At 46.4% G+C, this 22,597-nt stretch overlaps 1 protein-coding gene and 1 long non-coding RNA gene across 3 annotated transcripts in view; both read left to right on the forward strand.

The window, feature by feature from the left end:
- The window catches only part of LOC144496867 (uncharacterized), an 825,626-nt gene that overhangs the window by 482,864 nt on the left and 320,165 nt on the right, over positions 1-22,597 (forward strand). The window lies entirely within an intron of this gene.
- LOC144496866 (hepatic and glial cell adhesion molecule-like) overlaps positions 1-22,597 on the forward strand; it is a 76,218-nt gene that overhangs the window by 15,034 nt on the left and 38,587 nt on the right. For both annotated transcript variants that reach the window (XR_013498452.1, XM_078217434.1), the window contains exons 2-4: positions 8,608-8,901; positions 17,936-18,205; positions 21,996-22,076. Coding sequence is in view for 1 of the 2 variants with exons in the window: in XM_078217434.1 (XP_078073560.1) it covers positions 8,608-8,901; positions 17,936-18,205; positions 21,996-22,076 (645 nt within the window). In the remaining variant the exon portion in view is untranslated. The remainder of the gene's footprint in view (positions 1-8,607; positions 8,902-17,935; positions 18,206-21,995; positions 22,077-22,597) is intronic.

The raw sequence follows: 22,597 nt of genomic DNA on the forward strand, positions 1-22,597 counted from the left end.
CCACTGTTATTTGTCACTTATATTAATGATTTGGATGAGAATATAGGAGGCATGGTTAGTAAGTTTGCAGATGACACCAAGATTGGTGGCTAAGTGGATAGTGAAGAAGGTTATCTCCAATTGCAATGGGATCTTGATCAATTGGGCCAGTGGCTGACGAATGGCAGATGGGGTTTAATTTAGATAAATGCAAGGTGATGCATTTTGGTCGATGGAATCAGGGCAGGACTTACTCAGTTAATGTTAGGGCATTGGGGAGAGTTACAGAACAGAGAGATCGAGGGGTACAGATTCATAGCTCCTTGAAAATGGAGTCACAGGTGGACAGAGTGGTGAAGGAGGCATTCAGCATGCTTGCTTTCATTGGTCAGAACATTGAATACAGGAGTTGGGACGTCTTGTTGAAGTTGTACAAGACATTGGTAAGGCCACACTTGGAATACTGTGTACAGTTCTGGTCACCCTATTATAGAAAGGATATTATTAAACTAGAAAGAGTGCAGAAAAGATTTACTAGGATGCTACCGGGACTTGATGGATTGAGTTATAAGGAGAGGCTGGATAGACTGGGACTTTTTTCTCTGGCTGAGGGGTGATCTTATAGAGGTTTATAAAATAATGAGGGGCACTGATCAGCTAGATAGTCAATATCTTTTCCCAAAGGTAGGGGAGTCTAAAACTAGAGGGCATAGGTTTGAGGGGAGAGATACAAAAGTGTCCAGAGGGGCAGTTTTTTCACACACACAGGTGATGAATGTCTGGAACAAGCTGCCAGAGGTAGTAGTAGAGGCGGGTACAATTTTGCCTTTTAAAAAGCATTTAGACAGTTACATGGGTACAATGGGTATAGAGTGATATGGGCCAAATGCGGGCAATTGGGATTAGCTTAGGGGTTTTAAAAGCTAAGGGCGGCATGGACAAGTTGGGCCGAAGGGCCTGTTTCCATGCTGTAAACCTCTGACTCTATGAATAAACAACTTCTCCATGTCAGGAAGCGGGATACATCTGATGTTTAACAAGAATGCCACGACCCAAAGATTGAAGGAGTTGCGGATAGTGAGGGGGGTTGCCAGATGAGACAGTAGGATGCAGATGAGCGGAGAAATAGCAAATAGAATTTAATCAGGACAAATGTGACCTTTTAGAAGGTCGACTGCAGCAGGGAAGTATACAGTAAATGGCAGAACTCTTAGAAGCATTAACATACACAGGGATCTCGGCGTACAGGTCTATAGTTCCCTGAAAGTGGCAACACCAGTAGATAAGGTGGGCAAGAAGGCAAATGGCATGCTTGCCTTCATTGGTTGAGGAATAGAGGATAAAAATTGGTAAGTCATGTTGCAGCTGTATGGGCAGCACGGTGGCACAGTGGTTAGCACTGCTGTCTCACAGCGCCAGGAATCTGGGTTCAATTCCGACCTCAGGTCACTGTCTGTGTGGAGTTTGCACAGTCTCCGTGTTTGCTTGGGTTTCCTCCGGGCGCTTCAGTTTCCTCCCACAATCCAAAGATGTGCTGGTTGAGTGGATTGGCCATGCTAAATTGCCCCGTAGTGTGGGGAGATTAAAAGGGGAAAATATGTGGGGTTACGGAGATAGGATCTGGATGGAATTGTGGTCGGCGCAGACTCTATGGGTCGAATAGCCCCCTTCTGCACTGTGGGGATTCTGTGAACTTTAGTTAGGCCATATTTGGAATATTGCATACAGTTCTGGTTGCCACACGACCAGAAGGATGTGGAAGCTTTGGAGAGGGTACAGAAAAAGTTTATCTGGGTATTGCCTAGTTTGTAGGGTATTAGCTATGAAAAGAGATTGGACCAACTTGGTTTGTTTTAGCTTGAACGTCCGAGGCAGAGGGGGCGACCTGTTAGAAGTTTACAAAATTATGAGAGGCATGGATAGAGTCTTTTTCGCAGGGTAGAAATGTGAATTACTCGGGGACATAGAATCCTACAGTGCAGAAAGAGGCCATTCGGCCCATCGAGTCTGCACCAACCACAATCCCACCCAGGCCCTATCCACATATCCCTACATATTTACCCACTAACCCCTCTAACCTATGCATCCCGAGACACTAAGGGGCAATTTAGAATGGCCAATCAACCTAGCCCGCACATCTTTGGACTGTGGGAGGAAACCAGAGCACCCGGGGAAAACCCACGCAGACACTGGGAGAATGTGCAAACTCCACACAGACAGCGATGCGAGCCGGGATTCGAACACAGGTCCCTGGAGCTGTGAAGCAGCAGTGCTAACCACTGTGCTACCGTGCCCCCCATAGGCTTAAGATAAAAGGGGGAAAATATTTATCGATGTAAGAGGCATGTTTTTTATACAGAATGTGGTGAGTGCCTGGAATGCACGACCAGAAGCTGCTACAACAGCAATGTTTAAGAGGCATCTTGATAGATATATAAATAGGCATAGAGGCAAAAGGCCTCTCATTCAGAAAGTGTATTGTGTCGGTGCAGGTTTGATGGGTCAAAGGGCCTGTTCCTGTGCTGTACGGTTCCTTGTTTTTTGTTTGAAGAGAGGCAAAGTTTGCAGAGGAAATCTTAAAAATTAAATGGTCTTATCGTGCAAGACTGGAACCTGTGCAAGTCTTGATTTCACAAGATTATTCATTTGCTGGGTCTCCTGATACTGTCCTGTCCCTTTAAGTGCTGGTCATGATCTTGCTGTAGGTCACGGTCTAAGAGCTCAGAGACCGGACACCAGCACTTGTTGGGTAGGATGTAAACATCTAATCTGCTCTTGCCATTAATAAGCAGCAATTTGCATCTTATCAGGCACGTCCAGAAATCATGACATTGCCAACTCCCTGCTGTGGAACGTGCCCTCAGTATGCTAGCATATTATTCAGCCCCATAGCTGTGTGTAGCAGCAGTTTCTGCTGTTTGCTGTGCACTGCCTGCATGGTTTTACCACCTTTTTAAAAAATCCTTCAATAAAGACAGGTTCAGAGAGCAGGAGGCCTTTAAGTTTCTAGTCAGCGACTTTCTGCTCACAGCATAGCCCCAATTTCACATGTTGTCCCGGCCGAGACACCCAAATGGGTATGCACTCCCCTCTAATTAACCATCCGGAACTTGAATTTTTGATCTTAGATGGCAGGAGTGAGTGAACCACTCACTTTGCGTTCATCCTCCCCCATGTCAAATCAATGTGAAATCCAGTCCATGAATTGACATTCGGTTCTCTATTAAATTCTCAGTGGAAAAATTTTCCATGAGTCACCACACTCTGGCGCCAGTTCAGGTACACTGAGGGAGAATTTAGCATGGCCAATGCACCCTAACCAGCACATCTTTCGGATAGTGGGAGGAAACTGGAGCACCCGGAGGAAACCCACGCAGACACGAGGAGAATGTCTGTGCAGAGTCTGCACGATGACCCAAGCCGGGAATCGAACATGGGTTCCTGGCGCAGTGAGGCAGCAGTGCTAACCACTGTGCCACCATGCCGCCCAGGTGGTTGAGGCAGATTCAGTAGGAGTGTTAGAAAAAGGATTGAATGTATAGTTGAAAAGGGAAAGATGTACAGGGCTGTGGGAAGGACCTTTGAATTTGGTTAGCTCATTCAGGGATAGCACTGGTACAGTGGGATGAATGGTCTCCTTTTGCATTGTACAATTATATGAAATTAGGCTCTGTATCATCAAACCCTTTTCAGTCTGTACAGGTCAACGCTCTTCCACTATGTGCTAATCTCCAACCTATAAATTTGATTCCTGATTGTATTTGGGATATTCCATCATTCAACTCTGGATCCTGATGGTGCTTTTCCCCTTTGGATGTCACTGTATGTCCCACTGGTATTGCGAAAGGCATATAATTTAAACATTAAATTGGGTCTCGCTTGGGCAGCATGGTGGCATAGTGTTTAGCAGTGCTGCCTCACAGCGACAGGAACCCAGGTTCAATTCCAACCTCGGGTGAGTGTCGTGGAGTTTGCACGTTCTGTCCGTGTCAGCGTGGGTTTTCTCTGGGTGCTCCGGTTTCCTCCCACGATCCAAAGATGTGCAGGTTAGGTGGATCGTCCATGCTAAATTGTTCGTTAGCGTCCCAAGATGTGTGGGTGAGATGGATTATGATGTGGAGATGCCGGCGTTGGACTGGGGTGAACACAGTAAGACGTCTCACAACACCAGGTTAAAGTCCAACAGGTTTATTTGGTAGCAAATACCATAAGCTTTCGGAGCACTGCTCCTTCGTCAGATGGAGTGGAAATGTGCTCTCAAACAGTGCAAACAGACACAAAATCAAGTTGCAGAATACTGATTAGAATGTGAATCCTACAACCAGCCAGGTCTTAAAGGTACAGACAATGTGGGTGGAGGGAACATTAAACACAGGTTAAAGAGATGTGTATTGTCTCCAGACAGAACAGCTAGTGAGATTCTGCAAGCCCAGGAGGCAAGCTGTGGGGGTTACTGATAATGTGACATAAATCCAACATCCCGGTTTAGGCCATCCTCATGTGTGCGGAACCTGGCTATCAGTTTCTGCTCAGCGACTCTGCGCTGTCGTGTGTCGTGAAGGCCGCCTTGGAGAACGCTTACCTGAAGATTCAAGGCTGAATGCCCGTGACTGCTGAAGTGCTCCCCCACAGGAAGAGAACAGTCTTGCCTGGTGATTGTCGAGCGGTGTTCATTCATCCGTTGTCGTAACGTCTGCATGGTTTCCCCAATGTACCATGCCTCGGGACATCCTTTCCTGCAGCGTATAAGGTAGACAATGTTGGCCGAGTTGCAAGAGTAGGTACCGTGTACCTGGTAGATGGTGTTCTCGCGTGAGATGATGGCATCATTGTCGATGATCCGGCACATCTTGCAGAGGTTGCTGTGGCAGGGTTGTGTGGTGTCGTAGTCACTGTTCTCCTGAAGACTCACCATGGACTACTCTCCGGAATCGGTTGCATTCTTGGACACACGCATCTCCATTAAGGACGGTCACCTCAGCACCTCACTGTACCGCAAGCCCACGGATAACCTCATGATGCTCCACTTCTCCAGCTTCCACCCTAAACACGTTAAAGAAGCCATCCCCTACGGACAAGCCCTCCGAATACACAGGATCTGCTCGGATGAGGAGGATCGCAACAGACACCTCCAGACGCTGAAAGATGCCCTCATAAGAATAGGAAATGGTGCTCGACTCATCGATCAACAGTTCTGACGTGCCACAGCGAAAAACCGCACCGACCTCCTCAGAAGACAAACACGGGACACGGTGGACAGAGTACCCTTCGTCGTCCAGTACTTCCCCGGAGCGGAGAAGCTACGGCATCTCCTCCGAAGCCTTCAACATGTCATTGATGAAGACGAACAAGTTGCCAAGGCCATCCCCACACCCCCACTTCAAACAACCACGCAACCTCAAACAGACCATTGTCCGCAGCAAACTACCCAGCCTTCAGGAGAACAGTGACCACGACACCACACAACCCTGCCACAGCAACCTCTGCAAGACTCGCCAGATCATCGACACGGATGCCATCATTTCACGTGAGAACACCATCTACCAGGTACACGGTACCTACTCTTGCAACTCGGCCAACATTGTCTAGCTGATACGCTGCAGGAAAGGATATCCCGAGGCATGGTACATTGGGGAAACCATGCCGACGCTACGACAACGGATGAATGAACACCGCTCGACAATCACCAGGCAAGACTGTTCTCTTCCTGTGGGGGAGCACTTCAGCAGTCACGGGCATTCAGCCTTGGATCTTCAGGTAAGCGTTCTCCAAGGCGGCCTTCACGACACACGACAGCGCAGAGTCGCTGAGCAGAAACTGATAGCCAGGTTCCGCACACATGAGGATGGCCTAAACCGGGATGTTGGATTTATGTCACATTATCAGTAACCCCCACAGCTTGCCTCCTGGGCTTGCAGAATCTCACTAGCTGTTCACTGAGAGTTACAAGTTAGCCAGGAAGGACCTAAAGAAAGAGTTAAGAAGAGCCAGGAGGGGACATGAGAAGTCTTTGGCGGGTAGGATCAAGGAAAACACTAAAGCTTTCTATAGGTATGTCAGGAGTAAAAGAATGACTTGGGTAAGATTAGGGCCAGTCAAGGACAGGAGTGGGAAGTTGTGCGTGGAGTCTGAAGAGATAGGAGAGGCACTAAATGAATATTGTTTGTCGGTATTCACACTGGAGGGGGACAGTGTTGTTGAGGGGAGTATTGAGATGAAGGCTGTTGGACTGGATGGGATTGATGTTCATAAGGAGGAGGTGTTAGCAATTCTGGAAAGGGTAAAAATAGATAAGTTCCCTGGGCCGGATGGGATTTATCCTAGGATTCTCTGGGAGGCTCGAGAGGAGATTACAGAGCCTTTGGCTTTGATCTTTGTGTTGTCATTGTCTACAGGAACAGTGCCAGAAGACTGGAGGATAGCAAATGTTATCCCCTTGTTCAAGAAGGGGAGTAGGGACAACCCTGGTAATTATAGACCGGTGAGCCTTACTTCTGTTGTGGGCAAAGTATTGGAAAGGATTATAAGAGATAGGATTTATAATCACCGAGAAAGGAATAATTTGATTAGGGATAGTCAGCATGGTTTTGTGAAGGGTAGGTCGTGCCTCACAAACCTTATTGAGTTCTTTGAGAAGGTGACCAAAGAGGTGGATGAGGGTAAAGCGGTTGATGTGGTGTATATGGATTTCAGCAAAGCGTTTGATGAGGTTCCCCATGGTAAGCTTTTGCAGAAAATACGGACACATGGGATTGAGGGTGATTTAGTGGTTTGGATCAAGAATTGGCTAGCTGTAAGAAAACAGCGGGTGGTGGTTGATGGGAAATATTCATCCTGGAGTTCAGTTACTAGTGGTGTACCACAAGGATCTGATTTGGGGCCACTGCTGTTTGTCATTTTTATCAATGACTTGGATGAGGGCATGGAAGGATGGATTAGTAAATTTGCGGATGACACTAAAGTTGGTGGAGTTGTAGACAGTGCGGAGGGAAGTGGCAGGTTACAGAGGGACATAGATAAGCTGCAGAGCTGGGCTGAGAGGTGGCAAATGGAGTTTAATGTGGAAAAGTGTGAGGTGATTCACTTTGGAAGGAGTAACAGGAATACAGAGTACTGGGCTAATGGTAAGATACTTGGTAGTGTGGATGAACAGAGGGATCTGGGTGTCCACGTACATAGATCCCTGAAAGTTGGCACCCAGGTTGATAGGGTTGTTAAGAAGGCGTACAGTGTGTTCGCTTTTATTGGTAGAGGGATTGAGTTTCGGAGCCAGGAGGTCATGCTACAACTGTACAAAACTCTGGTGCGGCCGCATTTGGAATATTGCGTACAGTTCTGGTCGCTGTATTATAGGAAAGATGTGGAAGTGTTGGAAAGGGTGCAGAGGAGATTTACCAGGATGTTGCCTGGTATGGTGGGAAAATCGTATGAGGAAAGGCTGAGGGGCTTGAGGTTGTTTTCGTTAGAGAGAAGAAGGTTAAGAGGTGACTTAATAGAGGCATACAAGATGATCAGAGGATTAGATAGGATGGATAGTGAGAGCCTTTTTCCTCGGATGGCGTTGGCTAGCACGAGGGGACATAGCTTTAAATTGAGGGGTGAGAGATACAGGACAGATGTTAGAGGTAGGTTCTTTACTCAGAGAGTAGTAAGGGCGTGGAATGCCCTGCCTGCAGCAGTGGTGGACTCGTCAACGTTGAGAGCGTTCAAGTGGTTATTGGATAACCATATGGATGATATTGGAATAATGTAGATTAGAGGGGCTTTAGATTGGTACCACTGGTCGGCGCAACATCGAGGGCCGAAGGGCCTGTACTGCGCTGTAATGTTCTATGTTCTGTCTGGAGACAATACACATCTCTTTAACCTGTGTTTAATGTTCCCTCCACCCACATTGTCTGTACCTTTAAGACCTGGCTGGTTGTAGGATTCGCATTCTAATCAGAGCTGCAACTTGATTTTGTCTGTTTGCACTGTTTGAGAGCACATTTCCACTCCATCTGACGAAGGAGCAGCGCTCCGAAAGCTTATGGTATTTGCTACCAAATAAACCTGTTGGACTTCTTAGATGGATTAGCCATGGTAAATGTGTGGGGTTACAGCGATATGGCAGGGGAAAGGGTCTGGATAAGATGCTCTTTCAGAGAGTCGGTGCAGACTGAATGGGCCAAATGGCCTCCTTCTGTAGGGATTCTATGAAAACTCAAATCTTGCAAGGAGACTCTGGCAGTTCAATAGTGCATGTGAGATACGAAGGAGAATGTTAGCGGCACAGTGGTTAGCACTGCTGCCTCACAGTGCCAGGGACCCGGGTTTGATTCCCGGCTTGGGTCACTGTCTGTGTGGAGTTTGTACGTTCTCCCCGTGTCTGCATGGGTTTCCTCCCACAGTCTGAAAGACGTGCTGGTTAGGTGCATTGACTCGAACAGGTGCCGGAGTGTGGTGACTGGAGGAATTTCACAGTAACTTCATTGCAGTGTTAATAAACACCTTACTTGTGACTAATAAATAAACTTTTAACTTGAGCAGCATCAGTTACCGGGGGAGATGTTGAGCTCATTGCCTCCTGTTTGAAATGATTAAATCTGGTAACTTTGTATAAAATGTTCTGATTTATTTATATTTCAGCACAAATGGTGAAAAACAGCTTGGTGGCTGCTTCAGGTTCCTCCATCCTATTCCCTGGAACTGATGAGGGATTTGATGATCTCCATTGGGAATTCTCCAGCAAGCTTCTTCCCATTTTAGATTACGGTAAAGGCTATGAAGAAATATACGATCAGTACAAGACTCGAGTTGGCTTCAGCAAATCAAATGGATCATTGTTGCTGAAAGATTTACATGAGGCGGACAGTGGTAACTACAAAATGACTGTGGACTTGGACCCGAGCAGGACCAGAATTCTAACTCTTGCTGTGCTTGGTAAGTAGTACCCGCAGATAAACATAGAAACATAGAAGATAGGAGCAGGAGGAGGCCATTTGGCCCTTCGAGCCTGCTCCGCCATTCATTACGATCATGGCTGATCATCCAACTCAATAGCCTAATCCTACTTTTTCCCCATAACCTTTGATCTCGTTCACCCCAAGTGCTATATCCAGCTGCCTCTTGAATACATTCAATGTTTTGGCATCAATTACTTCCTGGGGTAATAAATTCCACAGGCTCACCACTCTTTGGGTGAAGAAATGTCTCCTCACCTCTGTACTAAATGGTCTATCCTGAATCCTCAGACTGTGACCTCTGGTTCTGGACTCCCCCACCATCAGGAACATCCTCCCTGCATCTATTCTGTCGAGACTTGTTAGAATTTTATAAGTCTCTATGAGATCCCCACCCCCCCTCATTCATCTGAATTCCAGCGAAAACAATCTCTCCTCATACATCAGTCCCAGAAGCAGCCTGGTAAACCTTCGCTGCGCTCCCTCGAGAGCAAAAACATCCTTCTTCAGAAAAGGAGATCAAAACTGCACATAATACTCGAGGTGTGGCCTCACCAAGGCCCTGTAAAATTGCAAGGACACCCAGATCCTGCTGCACACTCCCCTCTCCCAATTTACAATCATTCAGGTAGTAATCTGCCGCCTTGTTTTGCTTCCAAAGTGAATAACCTTATCTAAATTATACAGCATCTGCCATTGATTAGCCCACTTACCCCCAACCTGCCCAGATCATTCTGAATCCTCGTCACAGTTCATCCTCCCACCCAACGTGGTATCATCTGCAAACTTTGAGATTTTACATTTTGTTCCCTCATCCAAATCATTAATATATATTGTGAATAGCTGGGGTCCCAGCACCGATCCCTGTGGCACCTCACTAGTTACTGCCTGCCAATTTGAAAAGGACCCATTAATTCCTACTCTGTTTCCTCTCTGCCAATCAGTTTTCTGTCCATCTCAATACACTTCCTCCAATCCCGTGCGCTTTAATCTTGTGCGGGACTTTGTCAAGCACTTTCAGAAAGTCCAAATATACCACATCTAGTGGTTCCCCCTTGTCAACTCTACTAGTTACATCTTCAAAGAATTCCAACAGATTTGTCAAGCATGATTTCCCCTTCATAAATCCATGCTGACTCTCTGATCCTGCCACTGCTGTCTAAATGCTCTGCTATAAAGTCTTTGATAGTGGATTTGAGAATTTTCCCCACTATCAATGTTAAGTTTACTGATCTGTAATTCCCTGTTTTCTCTCTACCTCCCTTTTTGAATATTGGAGTGACATTCGCTACCCTCCAATCTGCAGGACTGTTCCAGAGTCTATAAAATCCTGGAAGATGACCACCAATGCATCCATTATTTCTAAAGCCACTTCCTTAAGTACTCTGGGATGTAGATTATAAGGCCCTGGGGTTTTATCCGACTTCAATGTCATCCATTTTCTCAGTACCATTTCTCTACTAATATTGATCTCCCTCAGTTCTTCCCTCTCACTAAATCTTGCATTCTCCAACATTTCTGGCATCTAATTTGTGTCCTCTTTTGTGAAGACAGAACCGAAGTATTCAGTTGCTTTGCCCGATGATTAGATGATCTAATGCTCGCTATGTTTGAACAAAGTATATATTTAAAGGCAAATTACTGCGGACGCTGAAATCTGAAACATAAACAGAAAATACTGGATAATCTCAGCCAGTCTGACAGCATCAGTGGAGAGAGAATAGAGCCAACGTTTAGAGTCTGGATGACCCTTTGCCGGGGGCGGCATGATGGCACATTGGTTAGCACTGCTCCCTTACAGCGCCAGGGACACAGGTTCAATTCTCGGGTGACGGTCTGTGTGGAGTTTGCACATTCTCCCCGTGTCTGCGTGGGTTTCCTCCCACACTCCAAAAATGTGCAGGTTAGGTTGATTGGCCATGCTAAATTGACCTTTTAATGTCAGTGGGATTAACAGGGCAAATATGTGGGGTTACGATGATAGGGCCTGGCTGGGATTGTTGTCGGTGCAGGCTCGATGGGCCAAATCGTCTCCTTCTGCTCTGTACGTATTTTATGATTCAAAGATTCATCAATCAGATTTTCCAGCATTTTCTGTTTATATTTAACGTTGCCTGGATGCGTTAAGTTGCCATGGTGGCCTGAATCACACCACCTGATCATGTGATTGTGGTTGAAACCATGAGTGATTTCTTCTTCCCTTAATTGTGTCGCTGAGGGCTCCCTTTTAAACAAAAAACAATGTCCACTCTCTCCCCACACTTTCTCCCCCCCAGCCCTGAAAGCCTCTCTTCTCCCCGGCACTCTCATTGATGCTGGTGTTCACTGCCCTTCCAAATCAGAGCTTGTTTCTCTCACACAGCAGCAGACATGGGAGAGGAATAGCTTGTTAATGAAGAAACTGCAGCTTCTCACACAATCTTCCACTCCATTACCCATGTGACTGACATTTTGAACAGTGGCCCCATGGGCCGCATCTATTGACAATGGGAAATCACATTGTAGTGTACAAAACTCTTACAGGGCTCAATAGGGTAAATACAGGAAGGATCCTGCACCCCTTCTGGGTGGTTTGGGGTGGGGGGGGGCGGGGGTGGTGTCGAGAACCAGTGGACATCGTCTCAGTCTCAGAATAAGGGGCAGGCCACTTTGGATCAAGGAGTTTCTTAAGTTAGAGCTGGCAACTGTTTGCAGTTCTCTGCCCCAGAGGGCTATGGAGGCTCAATCACTGAATATGTTCAAAACAGATCAACAGATTCCAGTGACATTAATGCATACAGGGATGGTACAGAAAGATGGTGTTGAGGTAAAAGATTAGCCCTGGTCTCGTTAAAAGGTGGAACATTTTTGAGAGGCTGAATGGCCTACTCCTACCCCTGTGTTCCTAAATGGCAGGTTAAAAGCACAAAGAAAGGGCTAAGCTGTGGAGAGATGTTGTAACTTTTCTGTGAGGAAGCATTGAATGTGGCAGATAAAATAAAGCTGGATTTAAGGGACTAAAAATTTTAAACCTATAGTTCCTGCGATGGGGTGCCACTTGATGAACTTATGCTGATGATTAATAAAGAGAAAAATCATTTATACAATTTATACAAATATAAAGAGCAAGAGGGTAGCCAGGGAGAGGGTTGGCCCACTTAAGTACAAGGGAGGGAATCTGTGTGTGGAGCCAGAGGAAATGGGCTAGGTATTAAATGAGTACTTTGCGTCAGTATTCACCAAAGAGAAGGACTTGGTGGATGATGAGTCTGGGAAAGGGTGTGTAGATAATTTGAGTCATATTGAGATCAAAAAGGAGGAGGTATTGGGGTTCTTGAGAAACATTAAGGTAGACAAGTCCCCAGGGCCTGACAGGATATACCCCAGAATACTGAGAGAGGCAAGGAAGGAAATTGCTGGGGCTTTGAGAGAAATCTTTGTATCCTCACTGGCTACAAGGGAGGTCATGACGTGGAGATGCCGGCGTTGGACTGGGGTAAACACAGTAAGAAGTTTAACAACACCAGGTTAAAGTCCAACAGGTTTATTTGGTAGCAAAAGCCACACAAGCTTTCGGAGCCCCAAGCCCCTTCTTCAGGTGAGTGGGAATTCTGTTCACAAACAGGGCATATAAAGACACAGACTCAATTTACATGAATAATGGTTGGAATGCGAATACTTACAACTAATCAAGTCTTTAAGATACAAACAATGTGAGTGGAGAGTTTTCGCGCCACAGCGAAAAACCACACCGACCTCCTCAGAAGCCAAACACGGGACACGGAGGACAGAGTACCCTTCGTCGGCCAGTACTTCCCCGGAGCGGAGAAGCTACGGCAGCTCCTCTGGAGCCTTCAACATGTCATTGATGAAGACGAACATCTCGCCAAAGCCATCCCGACACCCCCACTTCTTGCCTTCAAACAACCGCACAACCTCAAACAGACCATTGTCTGCAGGAAACTACCCAGCCTTCAGGAGAACAGTGACCACGACACCACACAACCCTGCCACAGCAACCTCTGCAAGACGTGCCGGATCATCAACACAGATGCCATCATCTCACGTGAGAACACCATCCGCCAGGTACACGGTACATACTCTGGCAACTCGGCCAACGTTGTCTACCTGATACGCTGCAGGAAAGAAAGTCTGGAGGCATGGTACATTGGGGAAACCATGCAGACGCTGCGACAACGGATGAATGAACACCGCTCGACAATCACCAGGCAAGACTGTTCTCTCCCTGTTGAGGAGCACTTCAGATGTCACGGGCATTCGGCCTCTGATATTTGGGTAAGCGTTCTCCAAGGCGGCCTTCACGACACACAACGGCGCAGAGTCGCTGAGCAGAAACTGATAGCCAAGTTCCGCACACATGAGGACGGCCTCAACCGGGATATTGGGTTCATGTCACACTATTTGTAATCCCCACAGCCTGCCTGGACCTGCAGATTTTCACTGGCTGTCTTGTCTGGAGACAATACACATCTTTTTAGCCTGTCTTGATGCTCTCTCCACTCACGTTGTTTGTATCTTAAAGACTTGATTAGCATTAGTATTCGCATTCCAACCATTATTCATGTAAATTCAGTCTGTGCCTTTATATGCCCTGTTTGTGAACAGAATTCCCACTCGCCTGAAGAAGTGGCTTGGAGCTCCGAAAGCTTGTGTGGCTTTTGCTACCAAATAAACCTGTTGGACTTTAACCTGGTGTTGTTAAACTTCTTACAAGGGAAGTCCCAGAGGAGTGGAGAATAGCCAATGCTGTTCCTTTATTTAAGAAGGGTAGCAAGAATAATCCAGGTAATTGCAGGCCGGTGAGCCTGCTGTCAGTGGTAGGGAAATTATTGGAGAGGATTCTTCGAGACAGGATTTATTCCCACGCGGAAATAAGTGGATGTACTAGTGAGAGGCAACATGGTTTTGTGAAGGGGAGGTCGTGTCTCACGAAGGTGATCTAGTTTTTCAAGGAAGTGACGAAGATGATTGATGAGGGTAGGGCAGTGGATGCTGTCTACATGGACTTCAGTAAGGCCTTTGACAAGGTCCCTCATGGCAGACTGGTGCAGAAGGTGAAGTTGCATGGGATCAGAGGTGAGCTGGCAAGCTGGATACAAAACTGGCTCGGTCAAAGAAGACAGAGGATAGCAGTGGAAGGGTGTATTTCTGAATGGAGGGCTGTGACAAGTGGTGTTCCTCAGGGATCAGTGCTGGGACCTTTGCTGTTTGTAATATATATAAATGATTTGGTGGAAAATGTAACTGGATTGATTAGTAAGTTTGCGGATGTCACAAAGGTTGATGGATTTGTAGATAGCGATGAGGACCATCAGAGGATACAGAAGATATAGATCAGTTGGAGACTTGGGCGGAGAGATGGCAAATGGAGTTTAATCAGGACAAATGTGAGGTAATGCACTTTGGAAGGTCAAATACAGATAGGAAATATACAGTAAATGGCAGAACCCTTAAGAGTGTTGACAGGCAAAAGGATCTGGGTGTACAGGTACACAGGTCACTGAAAGTGGCAATGCAGGTGGAGAAGGTAGTCAAGAAGGCATACGGCCAGGGTATTGAGTTTAAAAATTGGCAAGTCATGTTGCAGCTTTATAGAACCTTAGTTAGGCCGCACTTGGAGTGTAGTGTTAAATTCTGGTCGTCACACTACCAGAAGGATGTGGTGACTTGAGAGGGTACAGAAAAGATTTGCCAGGATGTTGCCTGGTATGGAGGGCATTAGCTATGAGAAGAGATTGGAGAAACTTGGTTAGTTCTCACTGGAGCGACGGAAGTTGAGGGGTGACCTGATAGAAGTCTACAAGATTATGAGAGGCATGGACAGAGTGGATAGTCAGAAGCTTTTTCCCAGGGTGGAAGAGTCAATTACTAGGGGGCATAGGTTTAAGGTGCGAGCGGGCAAGGTTTAAAGGAGATGTACGAGGCAGATGTTTTACACAGAGAGTAGTGGGTGCCTGGAACTCGTTGCCGGGGGAGGTAGTGGAAGCGGATACAGTAGTGACTTTTGAGGGGCGTCTTGGCAAGTACATGAATAGGATGGGACTAGAGGGATATGGTCCCCGGAAGGGTAGGGGGTTTTAGTTAAGTTGGGCAACATGGTCGGTGCAGGCTTGGAGGGCCGAAGGGCCTGTTCCTGTGCCGTAATTTTCTTTGTTCTTTGTTCATGACACAAGACTACAGGACATCGGAGCAGAAATAGGCCACTCGGCCCATCGAGCCTGCTCCGCCATTCAATGAGATCATGGCTGATCTGACATCCTCAACTCCATTTTCCCACCTTATCCCCATAACCCTTGATTAAAAATCTGACTATCTCAGCCTTGAACATAACGACCCAACCTCTACAGCTCTGTGCGGTAAAGAATTCCACAGATACACTACCCTCTGAGAGAAGAAATTCCTCCTCATCTCTGTCTTAAATGGGTGACCACTTACTCTGAGATTTTGCCCTCTGGTCCTCGACTCTCCCACAGGAGGAAACATCCTCTCAACATTCACGCTGTGAATTCCCCTGTGAATCCTCTATGTTTCAATAAAAATGCCCCTCATTCTTCTGAACTCCAATGAGTACAGGCCCAACCTACTCAACCTCTCCTCATAAGAAAATCCCTCCATAACTGGCATCAGCCGAGGGAACATTGGACGTGCTAAATTGTGAGAAGGAATTCCTGAGGAAAATTAGAAGGCTCAGATTTCGGATTTTTCAAAAATAGCTATGTCCTTGAACAACATTGAAGCTATTGCAAATTGTTTAATCGTTGATCCATGTGGCTGACTTCAGCATAAATAGGGGCACCTTTATGCTGGGTGAGAAATGAAGACAAACCTGTACCCATGACTGCACATTTTCCAGTATTTTCCTTTCGATTGCTGCTTTGTGTTGCTTTGGACCGACTCCTGCCTGTTGATCAATGACTCGGTTACAGAGCAAGGCCCAGAATCTGTCCAAAAGAGAAAACGCTGGAAAAGCTCAGCAGGTCTGGCAGCATCTGTAAGAAGAGAAAAGAGCTGACGTTTCGAGTCAGCTTTGACAATGGGTCATCTGGACTTGAAACGTCAGCTCTTTTCTCTCCTTACAGATGCTGCCAGACCTGCTGAGATTTTCCAGCGCTTTTTCTTTTGGTTTCAGATTCCATCATCCACAGTAATTTGCTTCTATTTTTTGCCCAGAAACTGTCACTGGCTTTTTAATTATATTGTCCCCGGCCCCTGAATCACTTCCCGCAAAACAGCGCTCATTCCTCTGAAACATTACTTTTAGAAATGAAAGTATTCCATTATTCTTGAAGGTTTAGCACTCACTAATTGTATAAACAATTGCAGCATTACAATGACTGAATAATACGAACTCTCACAACACCAGGTTAAAGTCTAACAGTTTTATTTGGAATCACGAGCTTTCGGAGCGCTGCTCCTTCATCAGGTGAATCAGCGCTCCGAAAGCTCGTGATTCCAAATAAACCTGTTAGACTTTAACCTGGTGTTGTGAGACTTCTTACTGTGCCCACCCCAGTCCAACACCGGCATCTCCACATAATGACTGAATAGTTTATACATTTTCCTATACTAAACTTTTGCAGGAAAGGTATAATGACAATCAATTATGGGCCAAGTTTAGTTTTTAATTAATTCAACGGATGTAGATTTCACTGGCTAGGCCAGCATTCATTGCCGATCCCTAATTGCTCTTGACAAGGTCCAGTGATGTCCTGGAATTGAGATGATTGAACTCCAACCACAACCAACTTCCTCTGTGCCACGTATGACTCCAACCAGCGGAGAGTTTTCCCCTGATTCCAATTGACTCCAGTTTTTCTAGGGCTCCTTAATGCCATAATTGGTAAAATGCTGTCTTGATGTCAAGGGCAGCGACTCTCACTTCACCTTCGATATTCGGCTCTTTTGTCCGTGTTTGAACCAAGGCTGGAATGAGGTCAGGAGCTGAGTGATCCTGGTGGAACCCAAACTGAGCATTAGTGAGTAGCTTATTGCTGAGCAAGGACTGCTTGATGACGCTGTTGATGACCCCTTCCATCACTTTACTAATGGTTGGCAGTAGAATGATGGGGGGAGGTAATTGGCTGGGTTGGATTTGTCCTGCTTTTTTGTGTAGAGAATATAGCTGAGCAATTTTCCACATTACCAATAAGGAGGTGAGTTACTTGCTGCAGGATTTCCAGTCTCTGACCTGCTCTTGTAGCCATAGTATTCATATGTCTAGTAGGTTGAAATTCTAGTCAATAGTAACCCCCAGGATGTTGATGGTGGGGATCCAGTGAAGGCAATGCTGTTGAGCATTTGGATTCTTTCTTGTTATTCAGTCTTGGTCATTACCAGGCACTTGTATGGCACAAGTGTTACTTGCCACTTATCAGCCAAGTATGAATACTGACCAGGTTCTGCTGCATATAGAGCCATCTCCTCTGATTAATTCTTTAATTGTCCACCACCATTAGCAACTGGATTGTGGGCTTTGAGTTTATCCATTAGTTGTGGGATTGCGTATTTCTGCTGCTACCACTGTTCAGCGTCATAAGATTTTGGATTCAGGAGCCACAGATACCCAAGATAGGCAGTCGATATTCATAAGTAATTTTAGTGCCATTTATTTAGAACAGTTTGGATATGATGCATTGGCTAAATAGAGCAGACAGGTATACAACCCATGGCAATTAAGAATGGTTCACGATCCCAAAGGTCAGGCAGTCGGCACAGTTTGTGATGGTGGTATGATGCTCTCTAAATTGGAACTCTTCTCTCTCTCTCTCCTTGCATCTTCCCTTGTCCATCTTCCATTTGAAGAAGACAGTTGCCTGTTGGGACCCATTACAATCAATGAAACAAGGGTGCAGCAGGTGGTTTGTGTCCTCAGGCTGGTCTTACAACAAAGAGCGTGCTATTATTCTTCATTGGTGTAAAACATACTGACACTTCCTGGGTTTGTAAATGGTGCTACATAACTGCACATCGGTGCATTTGTTCATTTACGTGATACCCTCTGTGCCTTTTTCCAGATCCTCTTTCTACGCCCAATATCTTCAGAAATGGCAGCATTGAGAGCGGCACAGTTACGCTGATCTGTGTGGTGCAGAGCGGGAGAGCCAATTCCGTTCGGTGGACCAGAGGAGGGCTCGCACTCCCAGATGATGAGCGTTATTGGCTGTTGGAGGACAACAGTACTTTAACCATTAGCAGTGTACAGGCATCAGACTCTGGTTATTATACCTGTACTTTTGAGAACCTCGTCAGTCGAAGCAACAACAGCTATCAGTTGACCATCAAGGGTGAGTCTGTCAGTGCAACATCGAACACAGCTCTGATGAAGAGTCATCCTGACTCCAAATGTTAGCTCTATTTCTCTCTTCACAGCTGTTGTCACACCTGTTGGGATTTTCCAGCAATTTCCGTTTTTGTTTCGGATTCCAGCACCCACAGTAATGGACTATTTGGCCCAACATGTCCTTGTTGTTTTATGTTCCATGCCAGCCCCCTCTTTAATTTACCTCAGCATTGTGTGTTCTATTCCTTTTTTCCCCTCATCTGTTTATTTCTCTTCCCCTTCAATGCTTCTGTACTGTTCACCTCAATCATTCTATGTTTCATAATCGGACCTTTCTCCTGAATTTTCTAATTCACGGGTATATTTATGTTCTTATATTTATGGCCTTTAGTTCTGATCTTATGTGCAATTGGAAACATCTTCTTCACATCTACCCTATTCAACCCTTTCGAAATCTTAAAGAACTCGGTCACATCACCACTTAGTCTTCTCTTGCATTAAGAACCTCAACATGTTTAATCTTACCTGATTTGATATGCCCTACCATCTTATAAACATATTTTATAATGGGAAGAACAGAACTGTGCACAGTTCTCTCCTGTTGTCGAATCAAGGTTCTGTACTTTTGTTTATGTTCGGGAACAAAATGTCAACCAAGTCTTTGTCCTGTTCCCCTCAATGTGTTTTGAAATGCAGTTAGGAGCCATGTGGTTTCTCCACAGTTTCATTAGTTGACCATGATTTGAGGGATTGTCAGGTTTATTTTCTCCCTTGCTGAACTGATTGATGCTGGTGTAAAGTTTCAGAGATAACACACACCTGGTACCTCCAACTTGCATTTCAGTATTTTGTTTCATAACCTCACGATGCCCTGAAAGGCTTTACAGCCGGTGAATCTGCTTCACTTGCATCCTTAAGGGAAGGAAATCTGCTACTCTGGCCTACATGTGACGATGTGGAGATGCCAGCATTGGACTGGGGTAAACTCTAACTACATGTGACTCCAGAGTCAATTATGTGGTTGACTCAAGTGCCCTGTGAACAAGGGTGACTAGGGATGGGGAATAAATGCTGGCCAGCCAGCGACGCCCATGTCCCACGAATGAACAAACAAAAATCTTTGAGGTGTAGTCACTGCTGTAATGTAGGACATTTTATTGGTAAGTTTATGAATTGCATGATCCCAGAGGAAAAGTTTTGCTGAGGCATAAATATTGACCAGGAGAACTTTAAAGTTTTTTATTAATTAGTGTCACAAGTAGGCTTACATTAACACTGCAATGAAGTTACTGTAGAAAATCCTCTAGTTGCCACACTCCGCCGACTAGTTCGGGTGCACTGAGGGAGAATTTAGCATGGCCAATGCGCCAAACTGGCACGTCTTTCGGACTGTGGGAGGAAACCGGAGCACCCGGAGGAAACCCATGCAGACACTGGGTAGAACGTGCAGAATCCCCATAGAATCCCTACTGTGCAGAAGGAGGCCATTCGGCCCATCGAGCCTGCACTGACCACAATCCCACCCAGGCCCTATCCCCATAACCCCATGTATTTACCCCGCTAATCCCCCAACACTAAGGGGCAATTTAGCATGGCCAATCCACCTAACCAACACATCTTTCAGACTGTGGGAGGAAACCAGGGCACCCGGAGGAAACCCACACAGACACGGGGAGAACGCGCTGACTCTGCACAGACAGTGACCCAAGCTGGGAATTGAACCCGGATCCCTGGCGCTGAGAGGCAGCAGTGCTAACCATTGTGCCGCCCATCGTTTCGACTGTCACCTGAGTTTCGGGAAGATTGGCACTGGATAGTTCCACCCAGTTTCCATTCAGCATCACCCTCCCTAGGGATTCCTCGCACCCTTCCCCCTCCCTGGAATTTCTCAGTGCAGAGTGCAGTGCGGAACCCACCTGCCCAGGGTGGGGGTGGGAGGAGGTGGCCAACAGGCAAATTCTGTCGGGTGACACGGGACCCGAATATGGCAAACTGCAAAAGAACGGAGAAGTATTTCTAACCTGTACAAGAGTCACAGCTGTGCATGTGTTGCTGCAAGGTTGGTGAGTTGTTCTGTTCCGCATTTTAAAAAATGTAATTGAACAGACCTGTGGAATTAATCGGAAATATCTCTGCCTATCTCCAGTGTTTCTGCTCGAGTTGCACATTTCAGAAAAAAAGTGTTCACTGGCTCAACCAGTCACGATGTCTGCTCTGCACCGACCCCAGGGAGCAGTTTTCATAGTTCAAACTCCCACTTCCCCCTGCTGAGGTCAGAGGTTAGGCATGGTGCTCAGGAATGACAACTTTACACAGCACCTCAAAGCCCGGAAACCACAAGCGCGCTCTCAGCTTAGCTTTCCTCACCCACTTTTAAACTCGCACCACCAACCAACCACTCCCTGCCCAAAACCACCCTCCCAAAGGAGCACAGTTACTGCACCAAGCTTCTGATCCAGTCAGAGGTGGCGAGGATTGAAAAAGAAGTTTCCAGAGAGGAGTCCAACCACACCATTCCGTGTGCAAGGAGCGGTGCGCCATCCGAAAAGCGGCACACTTGGCAGGCTGAGAATGGAAGTCCCGAGGGCTGCGGAACCAGTCACTCCTCCACCATTTGGCTGATGAGGTTGTCCATGCCCCACGGGTAGCCGTCGTCCCGATTGCCCTCCACCCAGGCCACCAGGTGGTTCAGTGTCACATGGTCAGGTAACAGCACTGTCTTCCCAACGTCAATCATCCAAACCTTGGCCAGCTCCGACTTGTCATGGACGAACAGAAGAGAACTTCCCACCACCTCATGTGTGTTGAAGAACTCTTGAGCCCTCCAGTGCTGTCCTCAGTTCTTTCAATCATGTCAAGTAGTTTCTCAAGATGTTTCTATTGCTGTCCACAAAATCTTCCAGTGCCTCCATAACCTCCTCTTTGAGTCTGGTTTTCTTGAAACTCGTACTGCAGGAACTTTCCTTATGCCTTCTATCCTGAACCCTAGTGTTGCAGTCGAGCTGAGCGTCTCCCGCCACTGCATGTAATGTGGCTTCAAAACAGCTTTCTGCTCGTGCTCCTCCTGTGTGGGTGCATTTGGATAGACAGTGACCCAAGCTGGGAATTGAACCCGGGTCCCTGGTGCTGTGAGGCAACAGTGCTAACCACTGTGCCACCATCCTGCCCAACTCCCCTACTCTTCATCAAATTGATGTATCAGAATTGCCCTTATGTTAAGCATATCAGCTAGAATTTTACCGCCCTGCCCACCACGGGAATTGGAGCTGATGAGGGATGGACAATGGCAAGGTCTGTTAACCTCGGGCAGGAATTTATGGTTTCAGGATGAGTGAGGCCGTAAAAACCCACCCTTCATCAGAAAGATAGTGGCTGGAATTGTCCAGTTTTGCGCGCCTCGCCTCCGCTCTCCATGAGAATGGAAAATTTGGCACTCAGCAAAATCTCCATTCAAGCAGCGAGACTGGCGAATCCCAGCCACGGGTTAGGTCGGGGAATTCCAGCCAGCATCTCCAATGTTTCCCTTCTACTGAACTCGTGTATTGACCTAGACTTTTTGGTTGCAACTCTAGAGTGGGATCTAACCCACAACATTTTGCCTCCGAGGTGAAAGAATTACCCATTGAGCCACAGCTGACATCTAAGTGTAGTCGGAGCTTCTCTGATGTAGAGGAACTCCCCTGTTCTTCTTCAGACACATGCCATTGGTTGCTTTAATCCACCAATTCCAGTGATTTAAAAATTTGCTTTCCTCTGACAGGAGTTGAAGACAAATCATTGCATTTCTATTTTAGGTCTTGCATCCAGAACGCACCTTGGGATAATTCTAGCTGTTGGTGTGTGTGTGCCACTGTTCCTATTTGTTCTCGTAAATGGTGAGTATTCATGTGACTTGAAAACCAAGTGTTTTGATAGCACAATTATTCTATTTCCAATGGAAACCAATAAAGGTTGTAGGCAGTTTGTAAACTTTGATTATTGATTTATTTAATCCTGACAGGTCCGATCACACATGGTGGGCACAATTTTCCCATCCCACTACGCTGGTTAAGTTGTATAGTGGGGCAGGAAGTGTAAGTGGGAGTCAAAAAATCTAATTCCCACCCAGTAGCCGACAGATCACAAATCTCCCCGACCGTTTGTTTTGCATAATCAGCTTCATGTTGGGGAATGGCACAAAGCTAATTTAAATATTCCTACATCATTTGAATCCTTTTAGCGAGCTCTGGATGGTATTGTCCGGGCATGCTTGGCCCTCTGACCTCACCAGTGAAGGATCACAGCTGGTCCCCAGCAATGGGGATCAACCATGATGGCGTCTTTGGTGGGACTGGAAGCCATTGAGGCCCCCCCCAGGAGTTTGGGGACAGGGCCCTTGGGCAGTGCCATCCTAGAA

Source organism: Mustelus asterias, chromosome 8 (genome assembly GCF_964213995.1).
Source record: "Mustelus asterias chromosome 8, sMusAst1.hap1.1, whole genome shotgun sequence".
Taxonomy (NCBI): domain Eukaryota; kingdom Metazoa; phylum Chordata; class Chondrichthyes; order Carcharhiniformes; family Triakidae; genus Mustelus; species Mustelus asterias.